The sequence below is a fragment of the Antennarius striatus genome, chromosome 3, assembly GCF_040054535.1.
Source record: "Antennarius striatus isolate MH-2024 chromosome 3, ASM4005453v1, whole genome shotgun sequence".
NCBI lineage: Eukaryota > Metazoa > Chordata > Actinopteri > Lophiiformes > Antennariidae > Antennarius > Antennarius striatus.
Window position 1 is genome coordinate 8,161,882 of NC_090778.1, and position 12,319 is coordinate 8,174,200.

Here is a 12,319-nt window from a genome sequence, read left to right on the forward strand (position 1 = left end):
CGCCACCCATTTTGTTTCCAGAGCGGAAGTGATATCAGAGACACGCGAGACTGAAGCGACTCCTGCTGGTCGGAAGGAGAACAGCAGCGCTAGGACGCCACATTGTGGTCTACAATGCTAATCTTATAGCTAATTATAGTAATGACTTTATGGATTCGGATGATAAAAATATTAAATAAATGTTGATATAGATAGATAGATAGATAGATAGATAGATAGATAGATAGATAGATAGATAGATAGATAGATAGATAGATAGATAGATAGATAGATAGATAGATAGATAGATAGATAGATAGATAGATAGATAGATAGATAGATAGATCTCTCCTGCTAGAGTGGTTCTTTCTAATTTTTTTATTGCCTGTGGGTTTGAGAGGACTGTAATGTCATCTGTGCTGTTTGTCGTGCATATATGGTACATTTGACAATAAAGTTGACTATAGTATGACTATGCTAGATAGAAGAAGTACATTTGAATGATTCCCATAGGGAAATAGTTATATTTTCACTCGTGGTTAGTAATCATGCATATATATGTTTTTGTACCGGCCCCTGAAACAACCAAGCACACACACAAGGAGCCTGTAGGTATGCAGTAAATACAGGAAGGCTGAGTGACAGGCAGCCCCATCTTTGGAGCGCATCAAATGTGGAGGAGACGGTGCCTTGCTCAAGGGCATCTCGGCAGTGCTCGGGAGGTGAGCTGGCACCTCCCACTGCCAGCTAACACTCTAAAGGTGAATGGTCGGGAGCGGGAATCGAACCGCTGATCTCGGATCATTGGACAACCTGCTCTACCGACTGAGTTACCGCCCCCCCCCCCCAGATAGATAGATTGATAGGGACACACTTCATTAAAGGGGGGATTATTATGTGTTTTACAGTTCTTGATACTTTTTAAATAATGCTTTGACTTATAATAGTGTTGTTAATGCATTCGTTAGAGTAATCACAGTAAAAAAAAAAAGGACTACATTTGTAATAATACTTTAGTCTCCTCTCTAAGTGCTCCAATACATAAATTAACCTGCTATTCTAATTTAATTTAATTTTTTTAATTTAATTTAATATACTTTAGTAATCCCCAAAGGGAAATTAAGAGCACACTCTAGTTAGTCCAATCAAATCACATGCATATGTGTGTACAGGCCCTGAACACAGAAACACACACACATGGGGCCTGTACATATGCAGAGGTAGAGTGACGGGCAGTTCCTTTGTGGTGTGCTCCAAATGAGCAACTTGTAAGGGGGATGGCGCCTTGCTCAAGGGCGCCTCGGCAGTGCTCCGGAGGTGAACTGACGCCTCCCACTGTCAGCTCACCTCTAGGTGTTTTTTTTGTAGGAGCGGGAATTGAACCGCCGATCTCTGAGCATTGGACGACTCGCTCTACCACACGCTTTACAAGTGAGCCACTGCCGCCCCATTAATTTTAAGCAGGAATCATCCATACATCCATTTTCTTTCGCTGTATCCACTGCAGCAGATCACGGGGAGTTGGAGCCTATCCCAGCTGACATAGGGCGTGAGGCGGGGGAAACTCCGGGCACGACGCCAGTGCGCCATGGAGCCAAACACAATGACAGACCACCACGCACACACACACACTCCCTCCTACGGGCAATTTGAGACCGGCCAATTAACCTGAAGTGCATATTTTTGGCGGTGAGAGGAAGCTGGAGAACCAGGAGAGAACCCACGTAGACATGGCGAGAAGATGCAAACCACAGAGCGGGACTCGAACCAGGAACCGCCTTGTTGTGCGGCAACAGCGCTTCCCATTGTGCCACCGTGCCGCCCAGGAATCATTCAATAGTGGAAAAAAACATGATCTTTTTTACCTCTAGTAGATCCAGTAGAAGCCTACATAATCTATTGTACCTCAAGGCATCTTCTGTCATTCACCATTAAGTGTGCATAAATAAACTGAATAAATGTTAGAAACACAGCAGTAAAATATACGTAGGAATCTTGTTAAACTATTAAACACTGAAAAGGTTAAAAAATTTTGGAATCACATAATAAAAAAAATAAACATACAGAAGAATATATATATAAACATCCTTTAATCATGATTGCCAAACATATGAATTAAGGCATATACAGTATAAAAAAGCAACAGCAGGATTCATGTTTATACGATCTCAGTGTGTTGTTAACTGGATATACTGGGTGAACAAACTGAACATATCAAGCAGCCTTTATAGGACAACACTGTGTCTTCCAAAATATGACAGCATTTTGTAAACATAGTTCATAGCACTATATTCAAGTAATAGAATGATCACTGATAAGATGCAAGTAAGGTACGGTGTAAATGAAGCAGAGCGACTGATAGATGAGGGTGGGCCATTTGTATTGGGCCTTTACATATTGTGATTAATTCCTGACTCCATCGTATTATCCTTTTCTGCATTATGCCACACTGACAGAAAGGAAGGAAAAAAGTAGACCCTGACTCTTTCCCACTGTCTTCGTTATTCCAAGATGATTCCTGTAATGCTAGCCATATTGCAGTGACTCAACCAAAGCTCAAGCTTTGTGAATTTAATTACATGTGTCACAGATTTTTGTCGCTGTTTGTTATAAATCAAGTCAATTTAATTTTAATTTAAAATTATATTAGTAGCCAATTTGGCCGCACATTGTTGACAGGCTAACTTTATTTAGCATAGGTCTTTGTCGGCATGGACAAGATATCATCAATTCCTACTTACTACTTACCACTGACTGAACAATTGGTGTCAATTTGGGATTACATTAGTGAACAATAATCAAACTGTGCAACATTCTGAAGAACAAGCATCCACATCATTGATGAGGAAGACAATGTGGACAACAATGGGACATATCAACAGTCAATAATTTGAATTCATTAAAGACATTTGTACATATCACAATTGCAAATGATTTGTTAACAATGGCTGACAACATATTGTAATGACAGAGATGTTTGTTGATTCTGGGGGATGGGAATTTCACAAGCCAATTGGCTTCCACCCGTCAACCCTATATTTTTCGGATGTTGTTGTTGATGTAAATTTGATGAAGGTGTGAAGTCTGTTATATTAACATGTCCGGGAAATAAATAAATAAATTAAACATTAATCAAAAGTTGTCTTTAGAGTAACCAGTTACAATGGAGGACAACGTGAAAGTATGAGGTCAAGTCGAGGTAAATTGGGGCAATGAATATCAAGAGTTTCAGAACAATAAAATCCAACCCCATTCTGCCTTCACATAATTTTTTGTAAGTCATTGCTTGCATTCTACTACTTCCAGATGCATCATGAATGCACAAAACTTTGGCAAATGATCCTGAACATGACAGTAATTTACAGCCGGATGGTAGCAATGTCAATGGCATTAAAGGACAGAATTGTAAAGGGCAGCCAGAATGAATTCCTGTACTTGCAACTGTTGCAGAATTCTGTTGCAGAATAGAGGAGCACTGTTGTAGAATAGAGTAGTTTGACATATTCTGAAAAATAAAATATTTCAGTTTCTATCTATCAGAGGCTCTGCGGTGAGTTAGCTCACTGGTCAGATCTTGGAAGGAGGAGCAGGGTAAAGGATTGTGGTCCGTCTGATGAGGATGCATCTCCACTGGCATTCCCAACAGAAACATTTGGGTATTTCTGTAATGGACAATTCCAGTGTGATTTATTGAATTTCAGCACCACTGTGTTTTTTAGTGCTATATTGTAGAATATACTTTAAACAAGCTTTAATTTGGGTCATAGTTTGTCTTTCTGATAACTGATATACAAGAATTGATCTCAATGGAGAAGTATGCTTTTGAGTCGCTACTCTATAAAATAAACAGATTTGTTTAGCATCTTCAAGTATGCTTTTATCATTAAAGTCATACATTTAGGAAACGTGTTGGAACAAACACTCAAACAACAACGCTTGTTTTTGCAATGAACTCACTACCGTACCTGAGCAAAACATCAAATTCTTCAGTCTGAGTATTGTGGGACAAATGCTGCAAAACTCAATGTAAAAACTGGAATTATCCTTCAGAGGTACCATGCCTAAAAGTATGACTAACATGTATATTCATGTTCAAACATAATATCACGCCTTCACACACACAAACAAACACAAGCACTGAATTAATCACCCAACGTATGCCTTCTGATTTCAGAATTTTAGTCATTAGAAATCTGTTGATTGTATTTTAATTATATTATACCATATTAACAATAGACGGTACTTACATCCACGAAGATCCACTAAAATCAGAACCCTCCATTAATCAGTTCTGTACCAAAGTCTGATGGCGTCTGTTTTGACCCACTACGTTTCACAAAAATTCCCTCTGAAGAATTCACATAAACCTGCTGGAATGTCAACAATTACATGAACACATAATCTCTTTGATGGCACTAAGAACTCACTGTTTCATCAACTGTTTAAATAATTTATCAGCTCTGAATACTTGAAGTTTTATCCCAGATCCTTGCAGACTCTTTCAGATACTTTCCGAGTATTTGACATTATTTGACAAAAGGTGAGTCTAAATTTCTTCACCTCAGCAAAGGAAGTGTCTGTACATGATAGTTGGCTCCTAGTCCAATCTAGTTGCCATTTTTGTTTGGGGCATAGTCCAAATTTTTAATTGTTCATAAAGCGTGAAGTAAACAGTGGTTCATATCTGCTGTCTTGACTGCAAACATTAAGCATCAAGTCCAATCAAGCTTTGTAAGCTGTTATAAAAAGCTTTTTCTCATGTGGCCCAAGAGAGACACTGTTTTCCACAGCCTTCCATCACAGACACAGATCATTTGTAAATGCTCACGAGTTTCTGGCTTAATTTTGAAGAGGATCAAGGTCTGCTGATGACAAAATACCTGTTTAAAGTTAATTTGGCTAACATTCTCCTCATGAGGTCCATTTTAGTACCAATTCTGGAACTTTCAATTGTTTTACACAAATAGGTAAAAAACAGCAGTTAGAGCACACCGTCCACTCTGAGAATCAAATTTCAATTTTAACTTTGATGCAACCGTAGTTAATAAGTTCTTCAAATCAGATTTTAATATCTTCAATCCTAGGACAAATCCCAGGGCAAATTCCTTCTTGAGTATAGTGTGAAACAACTTCTAGGTCAAAATGAAAATCAATTACTCAACGGACTTCAAGATGACATGGATCTGCCAACTAACTGCTGTAATCTATAGTCAACTGTTTGTAGTGGTAAAAATACAGATCCCATGTAAAATTACTCGGATTGACTGGGTTGGGTGAGCATTGTTTGAAAGCTGTAATCCTAACACTGAGAGGCACGACTGGGGCTAACATTTACAAAACCACACACACACGCACGCACGCACACACACACACACACACACACACACACACACACACACACACACACACACACACACACACACTCACACACCACACACTGCTAAGCTCTAACCAAATGGAATATGTGCAACATAAATTACATCAATAGAGCTTGTGCCTGAGGTACAAACTGCTGCAGGTGAACTGACTTCGGTCAATAAAGACATAGTGTTTCTTTTTCTGCTGTTTTTTCTGCTCTGCCTGCTGCACCCCTGCATGGCAAACGGACGTCAACATAGAGTATTATGAAGCATGTTAGTGCTTTGACATGAATCTGTACAGAATATATACACCACTGGGTCCCTACATGGCACGAGGCAGGTCAATGTGAAGGTTTACTCTCACATAAAGACATTACAATCAACATGGTTACGCTCAAGTACAGGTCAGCTTTACAAATGTAGGGTCAGCACTATGGAGGGAGGAGGACCACTTCAATAAAGAGAATAATAAGGGTAATAATAGACTTTTTAGCTTCCTAATGCTGTATCCCAATAGGAGTTAAAAAAAAACACCAACAGTATTGGGATAATGTAAGCAGTACATTCAGTCATATCATCATTACAATACACTACAATAAATGTGCATTTTATAAAGCCGTGTCTGGGCTGAGTGCACGGTGCTCTGGTTTTATTTTATTTTATACACGCCACCTGCTACTGTCAAAATCCTGCAAAATCGAAAGCTTCAAAAGTCAGTGATCTGTATTTGTACAATTAGATCGTCCTTCAAAAAAAGTCCCAATCCCACTTCCTGTCCCTCAGTTGGCCCGTATGTTCTTCCAAGACATGTTACAAAAGAGGTGGCAGCCATTAGTAAGAAATGAAAGAGGTTTTTAAATTTCTGTTTTCTGCCTCTCAACGAGGCGAAGCTTATTCAACACCACGGAATTGATGTCTGATAAATCTGTTGTTCCTCATGTGACTCGTGGTCACATGGTCCTACTTCTTCCCTTCGCTGTCTGTGGAGACAAGAGGAGAAAACATAGATTTCAGTCACAAACAAATACTGTCAGAACACAAATACTGCAGGTCTGTTTGGACTGGAAGTGATGTGATTGCTTCCACAAACTACAAAATTGAAGTGCTGGTAGTTTTGCTTGAATAAAGCAGAATAGAAGTAATTTGATATGTTTGATTTGGATTGTTGAGCACACCTTAATGAAAAATGCTGACAGAACAGACAGTTTCATCAAAAATTGGTATACGAAAGATTTCACTCATGATCTGAAACTAAAACCTTTGGCTGGTGTTGATGTGTGAACTGTAAAAGACCAGGCGCCTGGCAAGACAAAATGCCATTATTTGTGAACTGAATCTCAAACAATATCTTAGCAACACTCATCAAAAGTCACTGATTCAAAGGGCAAGAAGAGGGGCAACAAGGCAAAACCAAGACAGGGAGCAAGAGCAACACTTATCTTGAACAATCTGTAAATGTTCTGAGTCATATCCTACCCGGGTCATTCGTATAAAAGTGTTCCAAATAATACCAGGCAGCACTCACAGAGGACAAGTCTCTGCCAAGGTAGCTGTGTTTGCTTGTCATTACACCTAAAAACTGCTGTCCCAGTATGGTTTGACCCCCATTATATGACTCACTGGATGAAAACCTACCCCTCAGGACTATGTTCAAATCTGTGGCGTGATTATTTGTCACCTCACATCAGTACGTTAAATGTGAGTCATATTAACCAGATAAGGAATATTACTGAACATTATCAACAAAAAATTGTGTCTGTCAGAAAATGGTTGTTGACAAGAGCTGGGAAGTAGATAAACAATTAGTGCTCCTCAGATATCTAAATACCTAAATATTAGAAAACACTGCAGCTTTTGGGATGTGTGGAAAACTCCATGTATTATTCCTTGTTTCTCCACTGTCAGCATCATTCTTCTCTATTTCATTGCAATTACCATTTAAAGGTAACTGCAGTCAATGCGCCAAAAAGGCATTCATGACATTTTGCTGTTCAACTGCTACCATGGTTCTCTTTGAAATATTCCACCATTTTAAACAATGGCAGTGATATATAGCTCATGAGAATATATGGAAATTTCTGCAAAGCAGACAATGATCTCCTGGACAACACTTTAGGCAGCAAAATACCGGCTTCAGAGAACTGATTAAGCACTGAGCTGTGATTCCCAGAAGGGAAGGCTTATATATTTGATTTATTGACGGGCCAGATGCTTGAACATGACTCAATTCTCAATTTTGTTCTGCACCCAGCTCACGTTTTATCAAAGATACATTTATCCGGTTCATTTCATAAGTTCCAAAGTTAGAGGACAATGATTCTGTGAGCCAAAAAGTTAGTGAGCACACTGCTTTGAACGCAGTATTTTCTGTTTGGAGAGTACAGCCTGTTGCATTTAAATGCAAGCCTATTATTTAGCCTTAACTTTGAGTGAAAACTACCCAATGGACATTTTAGAAAATGCAATTCCCAAATGACAAAGCTGCTCTGAAAATATAAACCTTAATCTCATTTTTGTAATGCATTTTTTAAAACCACAACAGAATGTTTTATAATCCAAATAAGCAGGAGCATAGAATTAATGAATTCATGTAAACCAATTGTACTGCAACAAATTAGACAAATTAAATAGTCCCAGGACGACATAAATAAATTGAAAAAGATCAGACTAGGAGTTGGCATTCATGTTTGATTATTAAACTCTGGTTGTCATTATTAAGAGCAGTTTTTGTGTTTCAAACGTACCAGTAGAGGAATGCCCTGACACCTGCTGACTGGAGACCAGCGACCTGGAGCTCAAACCTTCAACACAGTGAAAGAAACAGCAGTAAAAACAACAAACATCAGAAAATAAAGAAAATGTCCTGTAATCATCAAATTATATTATATATATTTTTTGTATTATATTATATATTATATTCCGAGTATATCATATTATATTATATTATATTATATTATAGCATATTGTAGCATATTATATTGTAATGCCAAGTCAGGTCAGATCAGATTCCTTTATAGACAGCTGTGGAAGAAGAAGAATAAAAATAAATACACTGAGGGAAATTATTATGTTTGTGGATTAAATTTAGCTGAGATTCAGTACAGCTGTTTATTCAGATTTTCTTTTTCACTTGTCTCTCTGAAAAGCAGCATACTTGACTGACTGGAAATGTAACATTCACAAAAAAACAACAGTTATTTAACTAGCATAGTACAACGAGGAGGAGGAAAACAATGTGTTATTTTTTTGTCCACAACACTCTCTACTTCACTACAGCTCAGACGGAAATATCTCACCTTACTACATGTATCTGTTACAGAATGCCAAATTACTGTTGCACACAAGTTTATGAGAAATAAGTTTCATTACATGGCGGGTCCGGGTTCGAGTCCCGCTCTGTGCGGAGTATGCATGTTCTCCCCGTGTCTGCGCGGGTTCTCCGGCTTCCTCCCACCTCCAAAAACAGCACTTCAGGTTTATTGGCCGGTCCCAAATTGCCAATAGGAGTGAGTGAGTGTGTGTGTGGTTGTCTGTCTTTGTGTGTGTGGCTCCGCAGCACACTGGTGTCCCCCGCCTCACGCCCCATGCCAGCTGGGATAGGCTCCAGCTCCCCGTGACCCGCTGCGGGGAGCGAAAGCGAAAGAAAATGGATGGATGGAAGTTTCCTCATTAGATTAAAATTACCAAATAATGTAGTTCACTAAGAAGTGACCTAAATCATAAATTTATCAAGCAGTTGACATATGATTAATTAGAAACAATACTTTTTCATGTAAAATTTCTAAATATTCCATCGTTTCATTCTCTTAGTTTTCCTGCTCTTGCTTTAAACTATTTATTACTATTAAACCAATTATTTTAACTGTTTTCTGACATTTGGACTAAACAAGTAATGGCACAGGTATTTGAGACAGAATTTTCTGACTGTTTAATGAATATTAACAATTTCATGAGAATATAATAGTTGTAAAGAACATACAGTATTATAAACTCACTACCGTGGTTTTCAAAAGTCACATTTCTTTTATTATACAGCACAAAATCCATCCATCCTTTTTCTTGAAATGGAGACGTTAGCAATCGTCTCATCTACAGCTTATCTGCCTTGCGGGTCACAGGTCTGCTGCAGACTATCCCAGCCAAAAGCGGGCTACAACCCCTAGATAAGACACCAGCACATTACGGAGCCACAGGTAAGACGAACAAACATACAATGTGGTGTGACCAAGATGCATGTTAGATGCATGTTTTTTGGAGGTGAGAGGAAGCAAGAGAAACCACAGAACCCACACAGACATGCGGAGAACATACAAATTGTGCATGGGAAGGAATAGAACCAAGAACCGTCTTGCTACCCACCGCATCACAGTGCCACCCATATGAAATCATATGTATAAGATAAGATAAGATAAGATAAGATAAGATAAGATACGATAAGATAAGATAAGATAAGATAAACCTTTAATAGTCCCACAGGGGAAATTTGTACAACTACGACAGCGGGGTGTGTGTGTGTGTGTCATACATACACACATAACTGTAATTGTATTTAACTGTATTTGTTCATATTTATTTATTTGTATTTAACTGTATTTGTATTTATTCATAACTATAATACTGTATTAATATTTCTAGGCAATGCAATGGTTGACGATATCATTCCAAACACAACTAACCGTAGTCACTCAGTTTGACTCATTGTGATGTCATACCTTGGTAGATGTCATACTGTCCTGACATCAGGTTGTAGCTCATACCCAGGTGTGTGTGATGGTGTTTGTGCAGGTGTCGGCCGTATGACATGTGGTTCCTCTCTCTTTCCGCGTCTCTCTCTCCCTCAGGGGAACCCTTCTCACCTGGCTGTATGAACACAGACATTATCATCCAAACTTACATTAAAAGATTAAAGATTAAATTCATTCTGTTGATTCCTCAGAGGAGAAATTATCTTTTCACTCATTCATGTACATGCATATATATATATATATATATATATATATATATATATATATATATATATATATATATATATATATATATATATACATATACTATTTTTTCCCTGAAAACACCAACCATATACCTCACCATATACCTCAACCTTTTTATTCCTTATTGCTTCTCTTCCACCTTTTAATGCACCCACATCGCGTCAAGTTCCTCGTGTGGTAAGCTTTATTGTACCTGGCAATACATTATTTTCTGATTCTGATTTCTGAAATGAATTAACTTTTTACACCTTGAATTTATTTAGTTGAAAAACAAATTGAAAGTAACTGGAACCCGCATCTGCTGGAAACACTGAAGGGATATCTACAATGCATTATCACACATATGTAAAAGCACCGGGGGTGGATGAGATTTGCCCTGAGTACCTCAAGTCTCTGGATGTGCAGGGACTGTCATGGTTGACACGTCTCTGTAACATCGCATGGCAGTCGGGGACAGTACCTCTGGATTGGCAGACCTGGGCAGTGGTCCCTCTTCTCAAAAAGAGGGACCGGAGGGTGTGTTCCAACTATAGGAGGATCACACTCCTCAGCCTCCCAGGGAAAGTCTATTCCAGGGTACTGGAGAGGAGGATAAGACCTATAGTCAAACCGTGGATTCTGCAGGTACAATGCGGTTTTCGCGCCGGTTGTGGAACACTGGACCAGCTCTACACTTTCCTTCGAGTGCTCAGGGTTTTTTGGGAGTTTGCCCAACCAGTCCACATGTGTTTTGTGGATCTGGAAAAGGCATTCGATCGTGTCCCTCATGGTATCTTGTGGGGATTGCTACAGGAGTATGCTGAGGGCTGTCCGGTCCCTGTATGACCGAAGCCAGAGCTTGGTTCACATTGCCAGCAGTAAGACAGACCTGTTCCAGGTGCATGTTGGACTCTGGCAGGGCTGCCGTCTATTACTTGTTCTGTTCATAATCTTTATGAACAGAATTTCTCGGCGCAGCCAGAATCCGGAGGAAGTCTGGTTTGGGGACAAAAGGATTGCATCTTTGCTTTTTGCAGGCAGTGTTGTCCTGGTGGCCTTAGCAAACCTGGACCTTCAGCGTGGGATGGTTTGCAGCTTAGTGTGAAGTGAGTGGGATGAGGACCAGCACCTCTAAATTCGAGGCCATGGTTCTCGACAGTAAAAGGATGGTGTGCCCTCTTCAGGTCTGTGGAGAGTCCTTGCCCCAAGTGGAGGAGTTTAAGTATCTTGGGGTCTTGTTCATGAGTGAGGGAAGGATGGAACGTGAGATTGACAGACGGATTGGTGCAGCTTCTGCAGTGATCAGGTTGCAGTATAGGTCCGTTGTGGTGAAGAAGGAGCTGAGTCACAAGACGAAGCTATTGATTTACCGGTCAATCTATGTTCCTACTGTCATCTATGGTCATGAGCTTTGGGTCATGACCGAAAGGACAAGATCCCGGATATAAGCGGCTGAAATGAGTTTCTTCCGTAGAGTGGCTGGGAGCACCCTTAGAGATAAGGTGAGGAGCTCAGTCACCAGGGAGGAGCTCGGAGTAGAGTCGCTGCTCCTCTGTCTCGAGCGCAGCCCACTGAGGTTGCTCCAGACATCTGTTTCAAAGGCCTCCTGGACGCCTCCCTGAGGAGGTGTTCCGGGCATGTCCTACTGGGAGGAGACCTCGAGGAAGACCTAGAACACGCTGGAGGGACTATGTCCTCGGCTGGCCTGGGAACGTCTCGGGCTCCCCCCGGAGGAGCTGGAGGAGGTGTCTGGGGAGAGGGAAGTATGGGCATCCCCCTTGAGACTGTTGCCCCCGCAACGCGGCCCTGGATAAGCGGTAGATGATGGATGGATGGATGGATGTATAGTTATTCTTGTAAAGTGATGATAAAGATCATAATATGACTCTTGTTAATTTATTATCAGCATAAGCCTTATTTACTGTCAAAATACATTTTCTAGTGTCCTCGTATTCTGCTTTAAAATTGCCTGTAATATCTTGTCCACACTTCTGCTGTTCCTGGTTGTGT

The 12,319-nt window shown here is 39.9% G+C and overlaps 1 protein-coding gene across 1 annotated transcript in view; it reads right to left on the reverse strand.

Annotated features, from left to right (window-relative positions):
• Window positions 1-6,166: 6,166 nt before the first annotated feature.
• znf608 (zinc finger protein 608) overlaps window positions 6,167-12,319 on the reverse strand; it is a 105,824-nt gene continuing 99,671 nt past the window's right edge. The window contains exons 7-9 of the mRNA XM_068309658.1: window positions 10,052-10,199; window positions 8,084-8,140; window positions 6,167-6,319 (exon numbers count right to left, since the gene is read on the reverse strand). Coding sequence (XP_068165759.1) covers window positions 6,300-6,319; window positions 8,084-8,140; window positions 10,052-10,199 — 225 coding nt within the window. The 3' untranslated portion in view covers window positions 6,167-6,299. The remainder of the gene's footprint in view (window positions 6,320-8,083; window positions 8,141-10,051; window positions 10,200-12,319) is intronic.